The sequence below is a fragment of the Apodemus sylvaticus genome, chromosome 4 (genome assembly GCF_947179515.1).
Source record: "Apodemus sylvaticus chromosome 4, mApoSyl1.1, whole genome shotgun sequence".
Lineage (NCBI taxonomy): Eukaryota > Metazoa > Chordata > Mammalia > Rodentia > Muridae > Apodemus > Apodemus sylvaticus.
Genome location: NC_067475.1, coordinates 141,116,685 through 141,142,039, shown reverse-complemented (window position 1 = coordinate 141,142,039; position 25,355 = coordinate 141,116,685). Strand labels below are relative to the sequence as shown.

Here is a 25,355-nt window from a genome sequence, read left to right as displayed (position 1 = left end):
TTTCACTTTGTTTAAGACAGGGTATCTCACTGGCTTTGAACTTGCAATTTGACTAAGATGCCTGGCCAACAAGCCCCAAGGATTATCCTGACTCCCTGAGTGCAGTATACACCCAGAGGGAGAGGACAGACTTCAGTATTCACAGGATACAGTACAAGGGAAGGGATCCCTTGCACCCTGGATTTTGATGCTTTTTCTTAAGAGGCCAAATACAAATCTCAAAAGTTATTCCTACATGAACAACAGTATCACATTCTCTGAATGCCCCTAAGACACATCCTGATATCAGGAAGTGGTGTGTCTTTTCAGTAGGGACAGCCAGTCCTGTAGAAATCAGGACACTATGGAAACTGAGGAGTTGGCCTATTCAGTAAAGTGCTTTCCACATAAGAACCCAAGTTCAATTCCTAGAACACACATATGAAATCCAGACATGGTAGTGTAGGCTTGTAATCCCAGCAATGGGGAGGCGGAGTCTTAAACAAAGTGAAAGCCACATGTGCCACAAGCCTTTAATCTGGGTACTCAGAAGACAGAGGCAGGTGGATTTCTGTGAGTTGTTAAAGGCCAGCCATGACTACATTGATTTCTAGACCAGCATGAGTTCACAAGCAGACTGGGTCCCAAAAACGGAGGGAGGGAGGAAGGGAGGATGGAGGCAGGGAGGAAAGGAGGGAGGGAAAGAGGGAGGGAGGAGAGAAAAAAGGGAAGGAGAAAGGGAGAGAAGGAGAGAGGGAGGGAGGGAGGAAAGGAAAGAGACAGACAGACTGACAGATGATAAACTAGGTGAACATTCTGAAGTTGTGCACCTCTGACCTCACATACATGTGCATCTGCATACACACACACACACACACACACACACACACACACACACCACAGTGGATAGAGAGAGAGTCCACTACAGAGGTTAGAAGCATATGCTCTGGGAGTAGAACCCAGTGTTCCAGCTCAGACTCCAGCATATCAGCTGTAAAATCTAGGGTGTGGCTTAATCTTTTTGTATCTAGGATTCCTCATATCTGGATGGTTATGTCAACCCTGTGAGTTCACAAAAGGAAAAGACATTTAAAATATTTCTTCTTTCATAGAACAATAGTATCTAAAGCCAAAGCTAAGGACTTTACAGGAGGGAGCTTGGGATAGCTAATAAAATATCTTGTGTTATTATCTAGGAAATAGTGAATAAAAATAATTGTTACTACTACCATACTACTCCCTGACTACTTAGCAAGTCCAACTAATACTGAGCCAAACCTGTTGCCAGGAACCCTGAGTTAGCTCTATGAATTTTCTAACTTAAAGAATCTAAAGGATCATGAGATGTGCTCTCTGCAGCCTCGAATAGTAGGAATATCTCAGTTGGTGAAGTTTACCCCAAGTGGACTTCCTGCTATCTGAAAACTGCCCTGTCATAGCTCTGATACATTTAATTCTTGCATACAGATCTTTCCGTCCCTTCAACCCATGGACTTCTAATAATGCTGCCCCTGTGTGTGTGCTTAGATCCCGCAGCTGGTAGCTGTCAAATCCCAGGGACCTGCCTTGACCGCCTCCCAGTCAGTGCATGAGCAACCCACAAAGGGCCTGTCTGGCTTCCAGGAGGCTCTGAATGTGACCTCTCACCGGGTTGAGATGCCACGCCAGAACTCGGATCCCACCTCGGAAAACCCTCCTCTCCCCACGCGCATTGAGAAGTTTGACCGAAGCTCTTGGTTACGACAGGAAGAAGACATTCCACCAAAGGTAGCGTCAGTGATACTGGGTGTCTGTGTCACTTATGTCATCTCCAGCATCCACTAACATCAACCACCATTCTGTCCCTTTCAGTCTAGAGAACTTGACTATGAGACAGCATCTTCCTTCTTACACGTGTCTCTTCCTAAGCTATATCTTGGCTAGTCATTAATCATTTCTGATCTTCATCTTCCCAAAGGGGCAAAGACTCAGTTTGAGTGACAGAGAAGTACCTGTCTTAAAACAGAATTATAGCTCTCAATCCCAAACATCTAGGCCATTTTGCTGTTCATGTTAGAAAATAGGCTAGTGGGTATTTTCAATGATCATTGTTGCATTTATAGTTAGACAAATCAAATCAATAAAAGAAAATTTGCTTACTCTTATTTAACAACACAAAACTTGACCAGATTTCAAGGGTCCAGAAAATGTGTGGGGACTGGGGGATGACTCAGTCAGTAAAGTGATTGTCATACAAGCATGAGGATCTGTGTTCCTGTCCTCACCATTCAAGTGAAAGCCAGGCATGGTGACATCGTGGTGCATCAAATCCCAGTGCTGAGGAGGAAGAGACCAAAAGATCCTCGGCCAAAAGAGCCTAACTGGATTGCTGAGTTCCAGGGTCAGTGAGAGATGCTGTTACACACAGAGAAAGATAGAGACAGAGACAGAGACATAGAGTTAGAGAGACAGAGACAGAGAGATGCGAACAGAAACAGAGAGGCAGAACAACAGAAACAGAGAGAGGTAGAGACAAACAGACAAAGGAAGAAAGACAAACAGAGAGACAGAGACAGAGAGATGTTAAGAAAGATATCCATCATTGACCCCTGAGCTCCGCAGGCACATACATACATAGACACAGGCTGTCATACTCATGTACATACATATGAAAACACATATACACACATAGAGACTGGCCTTGTCTTTAAGCATTTTACGTAGCTCTACTTAAGGAATGTTCCTTTTAGGGTAAGGGGTACTATATTTTCAGACTCAATTAATTGCAGAGGGTCGAACTCTACAGAGAAATGACTAGTTTTCCTACTCTACAGAACAACCCTGAGTTCTTTGGTTTCATTTCACATTACGAAGCTGTTATTTGTCCCAAGCAAAGTTCTGGAATGTGGCTGTGAATCTGTCTCCAGTCAACCTGGATGTCTTTAAAATGCTTAAGATATTTTGCACCAGATTCTTTCTGGTCCATGAATCTTTCCTACTGAGCTTAGCATACAGAGCTGTGACAATTTCAATGTCCTGGATTTCCAGAAAACACTGTTACTATTAACTCAAAGAAAAAGAAAATGGTTTTAATGATTTACAGACTATTACCATCTCCCTCTCAAGTGTGGTCACAGTGGAATTGCCGCTATTTTGACAATGAAACAGTGGCTGTACTGTCCACTGAGGTCTTCTGGGGGGGGGAGGACTCAGAAACCCCATCTAAAATGGTTACCTAGACGAGAACTTCATTGTGAGAAATAAGCTGTACACGAGAGCTGAGGACCTGAAAGAAGTGTCTTACTTAGCTACTCCCTTAAGAATGTCAGGTAGGTCTGTATAAAGCTAGGAAGAAATGTTAGGTATGTTTAAGTATTCAGGTTTTATTCAGTTATCGAGCCCTCCCCAAATGCTTTTGTTTCCAACTTGGAGAGGAAGGAATAACAGCAGCAGTGCTTTACCTGAACAGGAGTTTGAACAACTCGGCCATTTTTGTTTTGCTTCCTTGACTCCACTAAAATGAATCATAATAAAATATTTTTTTCAAAGCAGATAAAGGATAACACTTACATTGACAATAATCTTCTGCACTAAGGCAGGCAGTGGTGGCACACACCTTTAATCCCAGCACTTAGGAGGCAGAGGTAGGCGGATTTCTGAGTTCAAGGCCAGCCTGGACTACAGAGTGAGTTCCAGGACAACCAGGGCTACACAGAGAAACCCTGTCTCGAACCCCCCCACACACACACACACAAATTTTCATGTTTCTTGCTAATAGTTGATTCCCTTTGTATAATACCCGATCCCAGAATCTTAATGTCTTGTGTCTGTGTGCTTTGTGAGAGGAGACATATTGGAACTCTCTACTGTGCTTTACCCAGTTGAGCTAGTCATACATCCTTCTGCTGCACTCTTTCATATTTAAACAGACATTTTGAAGACCCTTTCGGTATTTTAAATAGTAATTCTTGTTTATACAGAATGACATTTACTAATTAACAACAAGACACACATTGTTTGTGATTTTGATTAACAATAGGAATTTGCTTAGGAAGTAAAACCATCTGTTTTCATGTTCTAAGAGTGATAAGACACACAGAACCCACCAGCTTCTCTCAGCTTCCATGACCACCCAGAACATGCATGTTATATGTGCATATACAAATGTATAACATACATGGACTCACACAGACGCAAATATTAAAAAGTAAATAATACGGTAATAGTCTCGGCCTCCCCTGTATGTGATTTATTGACTAAGGTCTAGATTAGTACCCCAGTTTTTCACTAGAGTTCATAATCTATTTGTTCTTTGTGCTAAGCTCAATGTGACTCCCTCTGCATGGCTCCAACCTACTGCAGCTTCTGAGGGAGTTAGGGCACTCCAAAGAGGTTCCCCCTAGCTTCCAATCTTGCTCAAACAAGAGGTATTTTCTTCTAGCTCAGTAGGGCAACGTCATTAGTGCAATCTGACTTTTGTTTCTGAGACTGAAATGACCTTATGGCTATGGAATGTGCCCCCTTGACTTCTGACAGCAGAACCTCCTTTGGCTTTGTTTCAAGAGTTCCCTGTTTCACTGAAGCATGAAAGACAGTTCTTTCATGGACAAGGCAGTGTCTGTAACTTCTCACTGGTCTTCAGAGGGGAGGAGGCTCCTCAGACAGTAGCCTGCCTGCACTGTGTTGTGGGAACTGTTTCTGAAATCTGGTTTTCTTCCAGGTGCCTCAAAGAACAACTTCTATATCCCCAGCACTAGCCAGAAAGAATTCCCCTGGGAATGGCAGTGCTTTGGGTCCCAGACTTGGATCTCAGCCTATCAGAGCAAGGTAAGGGGAATGAGCTCACCATGATTATCCGAGATGTCTATGATCTTTTCTTCTCTTCCAAAGCCTGTGCAATTGTCACCTGGACTGTCAGCTTTGGTGGCCTGTCAATAACTTCAGTATGACAGGTTTAAAAAATCTGAGCACAAACTTAGAAATACAGATGTGGTTGCAGCATTGCAAACCATCGCCTCAGAGACGTCACTCACAGAGCCAGAAGTATGAATTGTGGCACCAGGTCAAGACGCATGCCCCCTGAACCACTGAGGCATCACAAAGTTCTTGCCTAGGAAACAATAAGTCACTGCAGAAATTCTATAGATTAGTACTTACAAGACCAGTTTTGTCCTGGAAATCATCCCAGTGGCATTATAGAGGGTCTCTGAAAATCAGTCATACTTCTATGATTTAGTCTATGTTCTTCCAGAATTTTCCTTCTACCATTCATATTCCTGTAACCAGGAGGTTGCATTCAACTTCCCCTGGTTGGGGAAGAGGTCTCAAAGGATGCTGGGAAGTAAGCAGTATCTATCTGCACAGGCTCTGGGCAGACCTTATGTGGCAACAGATGCTGTTTGTTGCCGTCGTTCAAGTTTCCTCGGATTTGTCATGATGAATACATCCTTTTTTAGGATCCACTGAAATAGCAAGCGGCCTCTGCTGGGGCTATAAAAAGGATGCTCTAGTGCGGGCAATGTGTTCATGATGAGAGAAAGTCCACGAAGGGAGAGGGAGAGGATGGGGGGGCTTATTGTTTTGCTTGTATACAAAATGCTTTTTATCTTAACACATCTGCGCAGCTCTTCCCTTGAAAGGCCTTAGGAAGGCATCATTCCTGAAAGAAGGAGGTATTCTACTTAAAATCTCTTCAGGAGAAAGATCCCAGCCTCATTCCAAGTAAATTGTAGGAGTCTGTGAACCTCCTTTGAAGCTTGTCAGATCTGTGTCTAGATGGCATGGCTAAACAGCCCCAGGGTAACTAGAAGGTGCCATGGCCAGGGACCAGCGCATGCTAAAACTGCCTGCAGGCTGAGCATCACCAACGCCTTCTTTTCAGTCCCTAGTTATCAGCACCTCCTGATCTTTTGGACCAGGCCTGGAAGATATTTTCATTAGATCAGTTGCTTGGAGGCTGGCTTTTTAGTTCAAGCATCATCCCAGTCTGAAGTATGTGTTTATCCTGTCAACCAAAAAGAAAGACTTGCTGTTGTAAGCAAGAAGCAGCTGTTTAATTCCTCTCAATTGTTTTAATGACATGAGGGACTAAGGTAATGGGTGTTTTATGGCCAATAACTTATAAAAGGTAAAGGTGGTTTCTCTTGAAACACTCACAAACTATATTTTGTGCAAAGAATTTTGTGAGAGATGACCCGCATCTTTCCACTTGTAGAGAGGTGGAAGCAAAGAGGTTATAGTTGTTTGCCTACAATGTACATCATAAAGATTTGGAGTGAGAGGGTGGAGAACCCCATCTCTTCCTGGGAGACAATCAACAGAACAGCCTTACTTTGGCTGGTACTCACCTGCACATGACCAGCACATAAACTGAGTCACTGGACTGGTGAGACGGCTTAAGACAGCAGTTAAAGACAAGAGCCGTATAAGCCGGGCAAGCCAAGTTTTATCTCTAGAGCCCATATAAAATTAGAAGGAGAGAGCCCCATAAAGCTATCCTCTGACTGCCACAAACTTGCCCCGGTATGTAGAGGCATCAATGACCAGCATCTTTCTCTATGCCCCTCCCCCTTATTTCTTGAGGCAGTGTCTCTCACTGAACCTAGAGTTCACTGATGCAGCTAGGGTGTCTAGCCAACAAGCCCCAGAGATACTGCTGTCCTTGCCTTCCCAGTACTGGGATTACAAATGGTGCCACTCTACTTTTCTGGTGGATACTTCAGCTCCAAATTCAGGTCATCGTGATTGCATAATGAGCATTGTATTGACTGCCGCCATCTTGGGAGATGCCGTGGGTTCCTTCACCTCTGCTGTAAAATAAGCAGCCTGAACACTTGGTGGGGCTGGCTCTCCTTCACTTCTCACCAAGTGAATTACAAAGTTCTGCTGATCTGAGCTCACTCACATCACGTCCCTGGGCTGCCCTTTGGTCAGAATTGCAAAGGGAAAGCACTGAATGCACAGGGATTTTTGAAGCCTTTGCTTGGGGCATCCTCCTTGCATCATGTGGTCCCGTGGCCAAACCCTGAAAGGAAGATCACAGGACATCCAAAGTGGGGTCATGCCTCCTGCCTTATTCCTTATAGCTCTTTTACTACCCATCAAAGGATGATCATTCATCAATGAAGCCTTTAAGGGTTTTTTTTTAAGTGATTTGTCTTGTTTTACAATACTTCTATGCTGTATTTCTTATACTTGGTCAATGTTTCTTTTATTTCTATAGTGGGACTTACTCAGACCTGCCAGTGATATAAATAATGGCACAGACTCTTTTTAGTATTTTATAGCTTAGTCTTTTTAGCTAGGGAAGTCTCCTCAACTTAACCAGACTAACTAACCTGCATCTAGTTCTACCTTACTGCTCTGCTCTAGTCTGATCACCTCTGTCTGCTGGCTCAATCTCCAGCATCTCATTTCTTCTTTCAGCCCCCAACCCTCCAAGCCAATCAGTAGTGAGACAATCTCTGATACATACTAGATTGCCCTAAGATCAGTAGTGAGACAATCTCTGATACATACTAGATTGCACTAAAATCAATACCGAGACAATCTCTGATACATCTTAGATTGCCTTAGGCAGGCAAGGAAGAATGAATATTTACAAGGTTGAGAACTCAGCAATGAGTCATAGAACGGCAATACCAGAATCCTGCCAGAATTTAGCTCTCTGGTGGTTCGGAACTGCTATGTGCAAGACTTTATGTGGCCTTGGGACAAAGTATTCAGAGACTGACTCCGCGGCCCATAGTTCCAAGTGTACCTCATGCTCTTTGAGCTACATGTGTCACTGGAGACAAATGAGGTCTTGCCTCTCTTTCTTATCTTGCTTTGGAGTCAGTATATAAATTTACCTACTTAAAGCCTAAGTTTGATACCTAGACCCCGTGTAAAAATATCAGGTGTGGTCATATGCTTAGAATCCTAGCAGTGGATACAGACTGGAGGATTCCTGGGGCTTCCTGGGCTTCCTGCCCAGCCAATTATGGTGAGCTACAAGCCAATGGAGACCTTTCTTCATTCGTGGCAGGCCTTCCAGTACCTTGCCTTCTGTTTTTGAGGCAATTTATATTTGTTTCAGAATTTAATGACCACTTCAGGACCACTTATATGTATGACATAGTATTTTCATTGTATCACAAATATTTTTTAAATTATTTGCTTGAGTGTGTGTGTGGGGGGGGGGGGGGCGGGGTCAGAAGAAGACACCTTGGCAGAGTTGGTTATCAGTAGGACCTGGGGATTGAACTCAGGTCACCACAATAGGACAGCGAATGACTTTACCCACTGAGCCGTCTTGCCAACTAGCATTACAGATATTTAAACCAATTAAACCTATTCAGCTATTAAACTATGAAAACCATATAGTGATTCCAAAGCAATGGCTTCCATCACTCTCACTTTAGAGATGGGGAGTTGAAATAAACTGAACTTAAACAAGCATCCCCAAGAAGGGATGTCAGAGGAGAAGTGGCAGGACTAGGATTTGAACCCTGGTAGCCTGCCTGGGGATGCCCTGACTCTTTGACACCCTGTAGTTTATGGGTAAGATGACAGTCCCTCCTCATCCTGAAGGCTCTGGCTACTCTGCTGCCTTCGCTGTCTTTGAAAGGATGTGGGCCTATGGAACTTTTCTGTATCCCAAATGTTCCCCAGTCATCGAGGAACAGGATCACCTCCTCCCACTTTCTTCAGCTTCCTTTCTTGAGGTGAAAGTGGGTGGTGACCCAGGGTCCTGTGCTGTCCCCTCCTCCCGGTGAAACTGGGCGTTGGTCAAGCGCCTCAGGCAGGCCAACTTGTTGATCTCATTGAGGGTGGGCAGGAGAGTAAATAAAGATTGCGCTCAGTCGTGTAGAACTACTGCTGTTTTAAAACTTCTGGACTCTTGAATATTTAGTTCGATTCATGTTTCCTTCTTAGGACAAATTAAACTATGCTCAAACAAGTACTTTTAGAACATGAAAAGATTTAAATTAATCCAGAAACAGTTCAAAAAATGATTAAATGATTTATCTCAGAAAATAATTCCCTGTTCCATCCCAAACCTTTCTTCTTATGACTAGTTTTTGCTTTCTTGGCCTTGTCGCCAAAGAACAATGTAAAGAGAATTTTGGCAGTCAGCCAGCTAATTAAAAACTTGGCCCAAGGCTTTGGACACAAAATCATATTGTAATCCTCATTTTCTGCTTTGACTTCTTACACAGTTCGAGTAGATAGGATAATTGCCACATATTCCTTCAGTGTTTGTCATTGTTTGCTGAGTAGAAAAAGCATGAACTTAAATTTAGCATTTAAAGAAATGTATTTAGATAATTTGAAGTTTTTTCCTGCTTAGATACAAGTAGTTCTGGTTAATATATGAACAAGAGAAATCTATTATTTGGTGGAATTCTAAAGTTGAACCTCTACAAACATGTATTTGAGAGCCCTTAGCCCATAAGGCAAATCATACATACTTACCAAGGAAGAGAAAAATATCATATGACATTGTCTCACATTATTCATATTTTTAAGGAAAAAATAAGGTAGAAAATAAATCCATAAAGTTCCCCTGTTTCCCTGTTTGGTTTCACCGACACTAAGTATTTCTTTTACTGTGCAGCTGCAAGAATAGCAGCTTAATACCATCAGCACCTGGGATGGCGACTTAGCCTGGAAAGGGCTTGTGCTAATGAAGCCCTAGTCAGGAATCAAATGCTCATGGGATCTCATTAGCCTCACACAGGAAGACGCTCCAAGCTTCATCAAAGATGCATCCCAGATAGGTCTGGAAATAGCCAGGGCCCTGACATGCCCACAGCCTTCTGTCTGTTCATCCCCTACCCCTAGCCAGGCACCCACACTGGGCCCATGATGGAGGCAGACAGCGTTAAGGGCTAGTACCATCCAACTCACCCTTCTGTTCTGATCTGCACTTCCTATTTCCTACCACAGACCTGTTGATCTGCCCTGATGCCTCTTCTTAACACCCATCCACATGCAGAAGAAAAACACCTGCTTTGGTCTCCACATAGGCTATGCCAGCCTCTCTGATACTAAGCCAACACCCAGTGTGTCTTCCTTCTATATAACACCTCCTGTGACACTCAGTGTGCATGAATTTTCCCCAATACCAGTGGCATTTACAGTCTTTATGTATATAGCTTTCAGGGTTACAACATGATAACTATTGTCTCTACAACCTGTATCTCATTGCCATGATGATGATGTCACTTGACTGGACATCTCCTGACCCAACTTTCTCTCAACTTCTTCCTGATCCAGGGCTCAATTTAGGTGTAAGTCAACAAGATTTTGATTGAAACATCAAAGAGAAGCTAAATAGATCGAGTAACTGAATACTGTCACCACATCACAGCCACCCACAGAGAGAGCATTTCAAAGCATGTAGCACCACCCTTCTCTCAATAATTTCTTAAAAACAGAGAGGGTGACATCATCATCCAACAGAATCAGAACAGTATAAGTAACTTTAGTGCCATCTCTCAGTTTACAAAATATTTGGTTAGTAATGTGTTTAATGACAAATAATTTGAGAACATATTAATAACTCCCTGACCACCACTGTTTGATAAAAGAGAGCAGGGGAAAAGAAGTCATTATTTGAGGATTAGAGACAACTGTTTTCTATGAAAAATAAAAAGTTTATAATATAAGATACTTAGGAAAGAAACTGATCATTTTAAGCATTTTCTGATTTAGGGGTATTTGCATTTAGGACCTAAATTTATTTCAACCCCTTAGATACAAACAGTTCCCACAAAAACAGTTCAAGAGTGCCATTATTATAGAAAGAATTCTTGGTTCTCATGAGTTTCACCAATAGTCATTCTGAAGCTGGCTTTCCCATTAAGCTGACTTACCACCCACAAATGCCATAATATTGTCATAAATTCTAAATGTATAATATCAATATTAATGAATTGCGAAAAATGACTGATTTTACATAAAATTCACCATGATGTTAACTATGGTTCCCGGCCGCTTTTACTCAACATTATCACAAACCAATATGCATTGTTTAAAAGTCTGTGTGAAAGAACTACAATGAAGCCCATTGCTTTTGTAAGCTATATTTTTAAAAAGAAAATCAACGAACAAAAAAGGTTGTATTGCTTATTTTTTGCTTATAACATTGGATATTTTGTGGCCAGGCAATTGGTAAGGTACTCTACAAATGTCTCAGTATGAGGACCCTGTTATTTTCAACTCTGTATGGGACACATCCAACACCCAACACATCGCCTAGAACCTGGTGCACACTCGGTGCCCTTGAGCCAGCCAGATCAGATGAAAGCATATTACATCTTATCCAACACTTCCCTATGTCTGAACCACAGCACTGTGTGTCTCCACTCACGGCAATGTTCTCAGAGTGTAGAGAATGAGAGGTGTTGGCTCTATTGGCTTTCCTGTCTAAGCAACTGTGCTGTTCATTATTGCTTTTTAACAAAATCATAAAATTGTCAGCAACCAGCATTGCTGGCCTTCCCTCTTCATTTGATGTAGGTCCAGGAGATGGGGGTAGGCACGCTCCAGGTTTACCTATTATCCTGTGTTTCACTGGAGGCTAAGCAGGAATGAAAGGAACTGTGTGCCTGGCTAGCTTCACAGAACACAGGCACTGTGTCCTGGCACTGATCTGCCTCAACGGCCTGACCGTTCTTACTAGGATAATTCTGAGTAAGTGAATACATAATGTCCTTTGTGGTCAATAAAGGTAAACATGCAGGGCTAAAGAGATGGGCTTAGCAGTTTCTAACTGAAACCTTTCTTTGCTTACATCCTATTGTCCCCACACCAAACCCCAAAGCTGCCGGTGATCCACACTGTACGCTCTGAGTTGTGCCTGTCCATATATAAGATCCATATATCCATACAGTGAATGTCTTCTCATGTGCTTGACATATGTACAGAATATGTATGTGCTACATGTGTCATATTTTCTTTATCTGCTAGTGCATCAGTGGATATCTGTCAATTCTAAATTTTGCTGTTACAACAGTAGCAGATACTGCGACAGTGAGACAGAGAAGCCTCATTTCCTCTAGATATATACCCAGAAGCAGAATTGCCAGGTCAAGTCATATGTCTTTTTAGAATTCTTGGAGGACTCCCCATAATATTTTCCATCATGGATATGCTAATTTGCATCCTACCAACAGGTTACAAGGATTTCCTTTTTCAACACCATCATCGGCAATGGCTATCATTCCTAACTCTTTTTGAGAAAACCATTTTAAATAATGTAAGGTGCTACTAAGTGTTTTTATATATGGCTGTTTTGCATCTTTTTTTAATGTCTATTCAGGACCTCCACAGTTTATATTTAAGGTCTTGTTTATTTCTTGCTATTGAGTGGTTAAGGGAGTGCCTTATGTTTGGATGTTGACCTAGAACTGTTGTGTTCTCCCGTCCCTGCAGCAACCCTGATCTCCGCAGGACAGAGCCGGTCCTGGAGAGTTCCTTGCAGAGGACCAGCAGTGGCAGTTCCTCCAGCTCCAGCACTCCCAGCTCCCAGCCCAGCTCCCAAGGAGGCTCTCAGCCTGGGTCACAAGCAGGATCTAGTGAACGAACCAGAGTTCGGGGTAACGTGTTCTCTTAGCCCTTCCATTCTCTCACCTGGGAGGAAAGCCAGAGACAGAACGAGGCTTACTTCCTGACTCTGGCAGCGGGGTGACCACTGTTGGATGATACTGACAATTATCTGGTGGCTCATGTTTGTCTCTCCTGAGGGACTGAACTTCCATCTCTCATTGTGAATGTGACACCAGAGTGTGAACACCAATCTAAAACATCTATCTGGAATTTCAATTTCCAGACAAATCTCCATGTAGGTCTTACTACCAAATATTTGTGACTACAAAATATTGAGAACCTTCCAGTTTCCCAAGTGTCCATTTCTATTTGACTCCTCCTTTTCAGGCTCATGTGGCCCACTGTCTTGTTCCCATGGCACCCGGCATCTTTTCCAGAATCCTGATATGCTTTATAATCTTAGCTATTTCTCAAAGTGAAATTTCCTAAAAAGCATTATAAAGTAAATACACAAGAGAAAAAGAAATACCTTCACCTTAAAGACACATGTTCAACTCTTCTGGCTGTTCCTACTAGATAAGTAAAATATATAGCCTCATATTTAATGCAAAGCATTCTGCCCTGCTCAGTTTTCAGTAATGAGAAAAGCCCATAGAAAGACTATAGTATCATTAATACCTAGCAAAACACTGTTCTAACGAGTCGACATTCACTCTTTCTGAGTCAACTTCTTCAGAAGATAAATTTGCTCACAAGTAATTAATTCTAGGCTTTCTGTAGTACAATTTAATAAATATTAATGTGCTGATAAGTCGCTCTCCCTGAAGAAAACCACTAGTTAGTTCCTTCGTGGCCCAATGAATAGTCACAACCACAGTTTCCCTCCTCTGTTAGTCATTTACGTTTCAGTAAATACAAACTCTGTATATGCAAGTGTCTTAAGCTTGAAATCTGGCAGGTGGCACCTGTGACTGAGCATCGAGACTCAGATTGTCCCACAGCTGACTCGATATTCCTGACATGGGTGGCCTGTCCCTGAGTGCTGTGTGTCTCTTGGGCACTGATCCAGACAACTGTCATTCCCTCAACACCTTTTTATGTTCATTGGATTCTTTGTAAAGATGGTCAGTGTTACCCTCACCACTTTAATTCTCTGAACTAGCTCAGGCTGAATTCTTACATTATTTCTTTCTTTACTTTGGACTGTAAGGCATCCCTGCCTGGGTATTCAAGCCAAACAACTCTCAGCTTTCCTACCGCTCTATCACAGGACTCTTGCTCTGCGGCTGCAGGCAGCCTCCCCCATTCTTGCTCCACACCTCCATTCTTTATCATCAGCCCCTCCCTGATCCTGCGTCACCCCTCCTTCCTTAAAGGTCTCAGATCTCTTCTCACATCTCCTTTTAAGACCCAAGCCATCAAATAAAATTCTTTTATTGTTCATAAACTTCAATCAGAATAGCCTGTTCTGATGAATAGATGATAAAAGGAAGAAAACAAGGGTAGAATTTTAATTTGGAAACGCATTTGAAATAATGATTCAGAGGACATTCAAAATTCAGAAGGATTCCCAACTAAGTCCATCGCTTCTCTGTTATCTTGAGATGGGTGTGTCATCCTTTTAGGCTGTGCTCATCTGGAGAATAAGAAGACGGTGTCATAGCACAGGGTTGGGGCAAGGATGAATGGCGATGATTGACAGAGAATACATTTGGTGCTGTGCCTAAGACACAATAAGCTCTTGGTAAATGGCAGTGACTGCAGTGCTTGTTGCAGATTCTCGGTTTTACTGATGACATCTACGTTTCAAGTCTATGTTGTCTGCCTTTGTTTTCTGAGCATTTATTAGTTTTCCCTGGATATAAATGGGGTTACCTTGTGAGTAGGCTTTCCCTAGACACTTACGCGGAATGTGAGACAGGCTTTTCTAATGGCCGTGTCCCTGTTCTCTCCTCTAGCCAACAGTAAGTCAGAAGGATCGCCCGTGCTCCCCCATGAGCCTTCCAAGGTGAAACCAGAAGAATCCAGAGACATCACGCGGCCCAGTCGGCCAGCTGTGAGTGCTTTTCTTTCTAAGGATTTGAAACTCTACCTTTACCTGGGGATTCCAAGATGATGTAGTTAGGGTTACCTTTTGCTTCAAAGCAAAAACTTTGGGGATAAAAAAGAGCACTGTGTGCCAGACGCATCTAGAAGACAGTCATTCATGACGAGGAAGGAACGGAGTGGGTCTTAGGCTGCTCTCTCTGCTCTGGGGGCTTTGGTTGCTCATCAACATTCTAGTAAGAAAGAAAAAAGGAAAGAAATTATCTCACACCATCGCACAATATGGACTATCTTTTCTGGACCAAAATGTAGTAGGTATGGTGTGACACAGGGCCTGGCAACTTGAAGTCCAGCTTCATTGCTGAAAAATGAAGGAGCCAAGTGTGTAAACTGAGGATTTTAGCATCAAATATATAAACCAAGGACAAGACAGCTCCAAGATATGGTGGAGGGGACGGTTTTCATTGTAGCTATGAAGGAGAGGATTGCCAGAGGCATTTAGAAGAGTCCAAAACAGAAAGAGGAAGTAGTAATGGCCAGAAGACTGGACTAGGTCAGGAAAGGAGGGCAAGGAAGGGAGAGAAAGACAAGGGAGTGCTGGCCGAGGAAAGTAAGGGGGAGTGAGACACGGAAAGACAAAAGAGCTCATAGCTGAAAAGGTGGGGTTATATCGGAATGAGAAGGTAGGGAAGGGAACCCCATGGTTAGAGCAGTTTAGGATAGCCACAGGTAGTAGTGAGAGTGAGGGAACCTGGAGACCAGCACGTCCTTTTGTATGCTAGCAGACAGCATGGTTAGCCATTTGTTCCTTCTGCCAGTGGTGAAGAAATGGTTACTTTGGTAGGGGTGCCAAACTTTAGGGGTGTGGAGTTTCCTCTGAGCCCAACACCAAGTAGCTTTAAAGGAAGAAAGGATCTGGGATAAAGACATAGTCCAGTTGGTTAAGTGCTCATTCTGCACACCTGAAGCCCTGGATTCAATCCCCGGCACCACATGAGACAGGTGTGACAGTGTATACCAGAAGTTCAAAGTCATCTTTGGCTGAGTAATAAGTTCAAAGCCAGCCTAGGATATATGAAACATTGTCTCAGATAGATAAGTGAGAGATACATTAGATAGACAGATGATAGATATGTAAGATAGATGAGAGATACATTCATGGATGATAGAGATAGATAGATAGATAGATAGATAGATAGATAGATAGATAGATAGATAGATAGATAGATGAAAGAAATGGAAAGGAAAGGAAAGGAAAGGAAAGAAAAGAAAAGAAAAGAGAAAAGAAAAGGGAAGGGAAGGGAAGGGAAGGAAAGGGAAGGCAAGGCAAGGCAAGGCAAGGCAAGGAAAATGTCATGCTGGCTGAAAGTAGAAACTTATTTTGGATGTTTTTGCATGCTGTCCTGTGAATGAATACCTCTCATTTCCTAGTTTTTGCATCTTAAAGAAAGAGGAATGCTAAGTAATAACAAAAGGGATTTGCTCTGTTCTGGCCTGAGCTTTTCTTTGCCTGTCTGCCTGTATCAGTTTTCTGATAACAATGCCAATTCTGTGTCTAACCTGCTTCTTTTCTCCTGGCTTTTCCCTGACTGTGGATTCTTCTGAATTGGGCTCCTCTGGCCACAGAGCTATAAGAAAGCTATAGATGAGGTTAGTACCGCCATTTCTTGGCCATGATTTCATAAGATGTGAATATTGAGCTTATTTCCTGATGTTGGCATTCAGAAGGGAAGCCAGTGGGATCATGGGAAAAGTCCTCTTTTAAGCACCCTTGTTTGGGAGAGGAGTACTCCTTTAGTAGAATCCAGCCTGAGACCCTTAGATCTACCCATAAAAAGCTCCAGAGTCCTTCACTAAGCAAAACTATTGCTTTCCCAGTGTCCCAAGTGGGGCAAAACACACGTATCAGTGTTTTGTTAATAGTGTGGTTTCTCCTTCCAGTACCTTCTAATAGCAAACCTATATTTTCCAGCCTTGCTAGGAGGTGGCCTTCAGCAGTTTTACTAACAATGCAGAGACATAATTCTAGCACATCCCAAATTTATAGTGTGCAATTTGTGAACAAGGAGTTACTGGGTATTGTTAGATTAATTTCGTGGGACATTAACAACACCATAAGCAGCAATATCAACCTTAGCTAATGAATCCGGGTGAGTTAAGTGATCTGTTTCCTTATCTGTAGAGACATTTTCCATTAGAAAAATAGATGGCTGCGTCCCTTGTAGATAGCTTGCTGAGGACAACTTCCCCAGTGCTGTTTGTCAGACCTGCATGAATGATGCAGCACAGTGCAATGGTTCTGATCAGGCAGGCCTTGCAAGGGATCCCAGATGCATGGAACATGAGGTTGTGAAGTTATATGGAAAAAAGCACTTGCTTCAGGAGGCAGCAAGCTACATTTGAAGCTTGAAGGCTCTATAATCTCAGTAATATGTACAATGAGACTAAATCTCATAATCTGTAAAATGGGAATAAAAATGTCTGCTCTCCTATACCTACAAGATTGTTCAGGGTCTTAAGGTCCTGTGTGCAAAAGCATTGTTTAAAGTGAAGAGTGTTATGGAAAACCACTCTGATTGTTCAGGTTTGAGTCCTAGGTTCAGCACTAGTTTTGCAAGTAGGGCGAACATGATTCTCTGAAGCTGATTCTCTCCACACCTGTTTCTGCGCCATTCACAGTGAGTTAGAAAGCCACTGTCCTGTTTAAGGGGCTGCTGTTTATAAAGTAATGATACGCCTCATGTCTACAGCCCAGGGACTGGTTATAACCACTCTGCTCCATGGTTTTGCTTTTCCTTCACATTAATAACAAGGATAGAGGGGCTGTTGCAACTTTTTATCAGTTGCCATGAGAAGGAAAAGAGAGAAAATTATTTTCTGGTAGTGGATACCATAGCTGCCAATTAAGTGGGATTCATACGAACAACTTAAGGTCTTACAGGAGTCCAGAAATGAGTGTGGAAAAGGCTGTTGGGGGGAAAGGATCTCCCAGGTTTCCTCTGGTAACCCCGGATGTTCCAGGCTTTTTGAAAATCACTTCATTTATTTTGATGTGTTCTACCATAGTATGACAGAGATGAGAGAGACAACTGGGGCTGTGGGTCAGAGCAAACGTCCCCAGTGAACTGACGCCCCTGGCCATTGACTACCACGGGCCTGGACCACTGAAACACAGGAAGATAGTCCTGTACGACCCAGCGGTTCTTAGCCGAGGTTGCTACCCATCTTACACTTAGGAGCTATTCGTCAAATCTGAACTCAACTTTAGTGTTAAGTTCACCTTTGAAAGTTGGAGGCAACTCTGCTGACTACTATTGTGATACACAAAAGGGGTGAAGCTAATCGTCCTCCAATTCCTAAAGGGGGTGGAGCTAAACATCCTCTAATTCCTAAAAGGGGTGGAGCTAAAGTCCTCCAATGCCTAAAAGGGGTGGAGCTAAAATCCTACAACACATAGGGGAATTCCTCACAATAAAACACCTCTGGCCCCAAATGGTAAAGGTGCTGGGCTGGGAAATCATGACCTCAGTTTTATCTTCCATCTTTTTCTGCAACTGTTTTCCCACATGGATGACACAGAATGAAATGTCAAAAGAGTCTTTAAACACCTTTTTAAAACTTATTTCTTGCTATTGCTAATTTAGTAGTTTAATTTTTTTTCATTGCAATAAATCACAAAGGGTAGCTGTTAAATGGGCGTTACTTTCCAATGTACTGTGAAGTTTCACAACGCTGCAGTTAGTTAATAAAACTTTAGAAAACAAATAAATTTTACTTTCACATAACAGAATGTGTGGACTGAAGTCTATATGCAGAAACAAACATTAGCAGTATGTTTAGGGTTTATTTTTAATCAGATATAAAAATAATAATAATAAAACTGACAATTTCTAAAAATCACCCATAGATAGGTTAAAACTTAAGTAATAATTAATTACTTTGCACTGTAGGAAAAAGAAACACAGTATTTTGCCATATTTCTTTGATAGTTAATGTGTCCTCAAATATTTTCCTGCTAAATAGCATTTTTATTCCCCCTCCCCTTTTAATACTTTTTAGCTTCAGGCTTGAGACAACCAAGCAATAAATTACCATAAAAGGCTCATTATATAGAGGAAATTGGAATTGTCAGAGGATAAAGTTTCAGAAAAGGATCGGAGTCCAGTGGTGACAATATTGTGTCATGTCTATTTTCTGCAACGTTGATATCTCCCATTTTCCTTGAAATGAGCAGATGAAACCCCGAAGTTCAGCTGGCCACAGAGGCCATTGGCAGTGGGAGATTAGTTTTCTTCAAGGGAGCATGTTTTATTACTCGTTACTGCTACCTTGAAATGTCCATCAGTGTCCCACTCTCTAAGCTGTTACCAATTAAACTGAAAATAGATTTGCAATTATTTTTAATGTTTCAGGAAAGAGATTTTTAATACCACAGAAATAAAAGAATTCTGATTAAAACCAAAATTATAAAGCAGGTCATAATTTTAAAGTGTTGCTAAATACAGTATTTATGGAAATGTAGGACATTTTAACAAGTGAAAATTTCTTGAAGTTATTGGGTAATGGACTTAACTAAATAATTCTAAATAGATTTGACATTTTTGTTGTTTAGTCTCTCTCTTATCTTGTTCTGAAATGTTAGAGATGAGGTAGCCATGATCCGGGGGAAATGTATCAGTATTTTAAATAAGTCATAGTGGTAGTAGTACATTTTACTCAGACTTTTTGATAGTAGAAACAAACTCCTTTAAACCATATTCTCTCTTTAAATTACAATAAAATATAGTTTTTAATAATAAGTAACACTTTAAATATTAGTTATATCCTTTGATAATACTATTACTTTATAAAAATCAAAATATGCAATAAATGTGTCTGATTTGTCCTTTTTGCTAGTTTGGAAGCTCGCTGTGTCCTCTTGCTTTCAGAGTCTTGACAAATGTGTCAACAGTTTGTCCCATAGTGCCCATCTAGCATGTTCTCCATACTCCTTTTGTCTGATAAAGATAAATGTATCAGCAGCAATCAAGAGGAGATGTGCAGAAGGCTAAACCTAGATACTAGCCTTTCTTGGTTTGGGTGCTTTGCCTAAGAAACTGGAAGTATATTTGCATTAAAACCCTATGTGTGTGAGGAGGCCCTCCCCTTCCATGGTATGTTGTCTTTAAACACTGTTAAGCCTTTTGGATCCCATCCTAAATTCACTTTCATAGACGGCGGAGACTGGGGTTGTGTGCCGGAGGGAGTGTGCATGTATGAGGAAGTCCCAGCAAGTGCATTCAGGAATAGAATGCACGGTTGGGATTTCCAGAAGCTTGCCCTTCATGGGGCCTTAAGTCAGGTGGCTTTGGGACATTGTTGCTTTCTGTTCAAGACATGAAAATAAAACAAAATGACTCTGACACATTCAGTTGACAGCTTGAATCTTCTAGGACTTAGTGATACTTCAGGGTGATGGCTCCCTGAGTGTTAACCAATGCAGTGCTGATTGACATGCAGCCACAGGACAGGAGCACCACGGCCTATGAATGTCTCAAAATTATAACTACCATTATCTATGCATGTTTATCATAATTTTTCTTCTGATTGGGATGATTACCATGTCACAAAGGTTAATCCTATACCAGGTGAATTGGACAAATACATTTCTGGACTGAAATAAAGAGAGAATATGGCCAATTTTTTTTTGAGAAAAAATATATGTGGGATTTAGTATTTTTCAATGAGTTTCTTTCTCCCTAACTCCCTGTCTCTCGCTGAATGCTCTGATTCCCACATGGGTCCCTAAATAGGGAGAAATGGTAAGACCAATGTCAAATTGCTTTTTCCTCATCTGCATGCTTCGTGCCATGGGCAGTTTAACCCATGCAAAGTAGAGCGGCCATGCTTCTGCAGAACTGCCTCCCTCCGCCTTGCTCTGAAAGCATGTCCATCCAAGGTAGTCAGATGTTCAGCACACTGCCTTGCACTATGCCTGGTGACCAAGCCCCGCCTCATCACATCCATAAGGCTCAAGGTTTCATCACCCTCATGGAAAATCAGAAAACTATCTCTTCCTTTGGGTGTTTCCACGTTCATTTCAGCCATTTCTCGTAAGGGCTTCTGCCAGGTGACTGGAATTTAAAGATAAAACACGTGCTGTTGTGGAAGAGAACTGTTTGTTCGTTCGTTTGTCTGTCTGTTTGTTTGTTTGTTGCTCCTCTTGATTAACATCCCTGTGGCTCTAAATCTCAGTAGCACTAGGATTTGGGGTGGGCTGTCATTTGATGTGGTACCTTTGTCTTTTAGGGAATGATTTCATACCAAATGAACCTTGCAATCTACTCTCTTCTATGATAATGCTACTTTTTGGTCCAGTAGCCCTCGCAAGTGAGGAAAGGCCACCATCATGGCTTTGGGCAAGAATTCCAGGATACTTGGGGAACATATTTGAATCCCATTTATTTTCCCATTCAGCTCTAAGGGTGACCAACTTCACCCTCTCAAAATAAAAAGAGAACACCATGTTTGTATGTATGTGCATGCACACAGCACGGCATGCACATATATGCACATGCATAGTCAGTCCCAGTATAGCTATTGGTTTTGAACTAAGTTCGAATTGATTTCCTCTCCTGTCTCTTAGCTTCTACAGGCCACAAACCTCATTTTCGTAGTTCCATACAGTAACTGTGTTTGTCACAGTTCTCTAGAGAGCTTCTTTCTTTCTTCTTTTTTTTTCCTCATTGCTTAAGCTAGAGCAATGACTGGCTGGGAGACACAGCTTTGGTTGTAACTCACTTCACACACTTACAAGTTTTTCTTTTTGTAGGATCTGACGGCATTAGCCAAAGAATTAAGAGAACTCCGGATTGAAGAAACAAACCGCCCACTGAAGAAAGTGACTGACTACTCTTCCTCCAGCGAGGAGTCAGAGAGCAGTGAGGAAGAAGAGGAAGATGGAGAGAGCGAGACGCATGATGGAACCGTGGCTGTCAGTGACATACCCAGACTAATGTAAGATATTTTTGTTGTTGTTGTTGTTGTTGTTCAGAGATAGCATCTATATAGGTTGTACCTGAGCTTGCCCTGAATTTCTGTGCTTGAGCTAGCCTCCTGCCTCAGGAGGAGCTGGGATAGCAAGTACCAAGCACCATGCCTGAATCAAGACTGTTTCTTAAAGGAAGACCAGGAGGGGACTACGTTTCCAAACAGAAGCATGAGAAACACTAGCTGGATACAAATCACACTTAGGACACTGGCAAAGAGAACTGACTTTGGGAAACTTGAGTTCGTATTGGGACATAGTTCCATAACTATTTCTCTGCATAGACTCAGTCACCTGGAGTGTGTGGTACTTGTAGTCCTGTATATGTCCTGCCTGCCCATTGCTATTTGACTTTCAGATGCTCTTTCTTCTTTTCACCTCTAAGACAAACAAGAATGGATGCACATGACAACATATGTTAGTCCCAACACACACACACACACACACAGAGAGAGAGAGAGAGAGAGAGAGAGAGAGAGAGAGAGAGAGAGAGAGAGGAAAGAATCAGAAGTCAAATGACCATTTAAGAACATTTCTAGTGTTATTGTTTTTTACTCCATCTTTTTCAGTGTCTATTTTATCTGATACCTTTTCCTTTTTTGTATGTGTACCTATGTACATGTGTTCATGTTGACATGTGTGCAGTGTACATGCTATGCATACATATATGTCCATATGGAGGCCAGAAGTCAGTGTTGGATGTCATTCTTCAGATGCTGTCTGCCTTCTCTTCGAGACGGATTCTCTCATTGGCCTGGTGCTCACTGGAGCCTCTGTCCCCACCCCAGTCTCCAGGATTACAAGTGTGCCCCACCAGACCTGGCCTTTATGCTCTCCGGGCAGGCGCTGTACTGACTGAGCATCTCACCAGCATCTTCATATACTCTTATCAAGCTCTTCTCCATATTATCTTTGTATATTTTCTCTCCGTATGTCTGCCTATATTTCCCTAAGTCATAGACTTCCCTACTCTTGTTTTCTTTCTTCCCCCAGGATTAATAGGAAGCTCCATGGGTTTTTTGTTGTTGTTGTTGTTGTTGTTGTTGTTGTTGTTGTTCACTGCAGTGGATTCTTGGGTTAGCCATTTACATCCCATTCTTTTTTGCTTTCCAACCCCCTCTGAAAATAAATGTAAGGTGTCCTTGCCCCGGTTTGCCATCACAGTGACGAAATGCAACACTTCCTTCCCCATCTTCACTCTCATTGCCCCCCATTTCTTTGGACTGGCTATCAGTGTTTATCACCAGAGCATACTCTACTGACAGGAAATATCACAAGACCATTGTATTGTCCTGATCAATAGATTACAGGACAGGCATGGCCAGTCTGGAGGATGCTACCCCAAGCAGTTCTGAGAGGCAAATTCAATAACCTTCATTGTAAATCCATGCTTGTAAATTTACTGTTGGTTATTTAATTATTGACAGCTATAAATATGCTAAGATATGACATTTTGAAATGGTTTGTATTAAATTGTCTTTTAACAGCAAATAAAATTGTTCTAGAGGCAAAACTACTAAGCCAGAACAACTACACAACACATGCTGATTATTTCCATTTTGTCTTGACTCAGCACTGTTCAGTTCTTCTAACATATGCTTAAAATTCCCTCTAAACAATGGGCATATGGCTATTGGGATAAAAGCTGACAATGATATTAAAATATTTCTAAAATTCCTACTACATGTTAAATGCTGTGCTGAGGGGGATGAGCCATTGGAGAGTATATACTTACATTCTGCCTTCAGAGTTGATATTCTTCTTTGCAGAGATAAATTATATACAGGAGAATGCAGGATAATCTAATCATTTTGGACAGAGATAATTTGTGGGAAAATGTAATAGCATTGGAAATTTCTGTCATATTTTATAACTCTATGAATTATGTTTCCCCTCCATCCTCTAAAGGAGAGCTAGAACTTACCTTTCGGGGAGGAACATCCACCTTGCTAATATTCCCCCAAACACATCACATTGTACTTCTTTGTGTCTTTCTGCTAGTCTATCCCTTTGGAAGTCACCTACCCACAGCACAGCCCGCTGTGAAGAGCCATCCTCCCACTTCTCCATTCACTATTATTTCTCCAGGAGCCTAAGTTTGCATGTAGTATCTTGAGTCAAGATTCGCACCATCTTCCTCTTTGAACTGCAGAGATTCCTGAGGATGGGGATAGTGGCTGTAGGTTGACCAGATGGCTCAGGTATTAAGATTCTTCGCTGCTTTTTCAGAAAATGGAGTGCAGGCCTGATGCCTACATCAGGTGACTCACTACAGCCTATAACTCCAGCTCCCAAGATCTGACACTTTCTCCTGGCCTCCACAGTCACCCCTCACATGTGGCATATACTCACAAATGCATAGAAATGAAAATAATTTTTTAAATAAAAATGTGAAGTGCAGATGGTGACCTAATGCAGTTCATTTTGTATAGTCTCACACGATGATAGCCACGTAGCTTTTTTTCCTTCTGTTCTCACTAAAACACCATGCCCACTTACTTCACTACTGTGATGCCCCCTTTACAAGTCCTCTGCCCTCTTGTGCCTTCCATGCTCTAGGATGACTGGCCATGCTTTATCTCTCAGTCTCTACAAGCCATTGCATCTCTGAGACCAATGATCAAACTTCAGCATCCATGCCAATGCTGTGCCCTTCTCCAGTACATCCCTTTCCTTATCTTGCCCAGCTTTTCTATCCACTATGCTCTGCCAAACCAAGGACCTTTCAGAAAGCAGGTGCCCCAAAAGCACGTATTGAATTGAATTGAGCTGAATTAAATCAGGACCTCCAGGAGCACTTTGACAAATCCAATTATAGGGAATTATTGTTCCAAACCAGTAGTCTAATTACAGGAAACTTCCCGTATTTTTTTCATTTGAATCAATGGTGGGATTTTATTGTTTGTTTTGATTTAATTTGTTTTGTATTTTTTTACAATCTTTGTAGGATTTTGGATAGCTAATTTTTCCTATCCAATCTCTATATTAAGAAAAATGACTTCTAGGACAAGGGGTAGTTAATGCAATAAGATTTTGTACCCAAGCTCTATATTAAGAAAAATTATTTCTAGAACAATGGATAGTTAATGCAATACATTTGTTGTTTGAGCCTTGGACATTTTTTCTTACCATTCTTTTTCTTTTGATAAACATTACATTTTTTTTTAGGTTGCAATTTTATAGGAAAACTGCAAATCGAAGTGGTAAAAAAAGTTCACTCTAACTACTGCATCATCTTCGCCACACAGTCTCTAAGGGTAGTGAGTACTGCATGTGTCAGAACTACTGAACAGCATCAGTATGGACTGCTCAGGTTGGCCTGGCTTGCTTAGCATTGAGCCTAGTGGCCTTTGTTCTACCATGTAGCATTTAGTTGTAACAACTTTTTAGACTCCTTCTGGCTGGGACAGTTTCTCAGGCTGTATTTCTGTCTGGAAGGAAGTGCTAAGGGTTACTTAGATGTATTATAGAATGCTTTTCTTCGGGAATTTTGAGGTTGCTTAGACCAGTGCCTTCTGTCTACTGAACTGGAATAGTTCAGACATGTAAAGCAGATTCTTGTGTCATAGTTTACATGCTTGCCTGGAAGCCTTCAGTATCATTTTTAAGTTTTTAGATTTATTTATTTCATTTTATGTGTATGGATATTTTACCTGCATGTATGTCTGTGCACTGTGTACATGTGTGGTAGAAATCAGAAGAGGGTGGTAGGTCCCTGAAATGGGAGTTAGAAAAAGTTATGAGCTACCATCTGGGCTCTGGAAATTGAATCCTAGGTCTCTGAAAAATC

At 41.7% G+C, this 25,355-nt stretch overlaps 1 protein-coding gene across 3 annotated transcripts in view; it reads left to right on the top strand.

Annotated features, from left to right (window-relative positions):
• Positions 1-25,355, top strand: part of Tnik (TRAF2 and NCK interacting kinase) — a 412,408-nt gene that overhangs the window by 345,099 nt on the left and 41,954 nt on the right. For all 3 annotated transcript variants that reach the window (XM_052180712.1, XM_052180713.1, XM_052180711.1), the window contains 5 exons: positions 1,507-1,746; positions 4,679-4,785; positions 12,379-12,542; positions 14,451-14,548; positions 21,350-21,534. In XM_052180712.1, the coding sequence (XP_052036672.1) occupies positions 1,507-1,746; positions 4,679-4,785; positions 12,379-12,542; positions 14,451-14,548; positions 21,350-21,534 (794 nt within the window). The remainder of the gene's footprint in view (positions 1-1,506; positions 1,747-4,678; positions 4,786-12,378; positions 12,543-14,450; positions 14,549-21,349; positions 21,535-25,355) is intronic.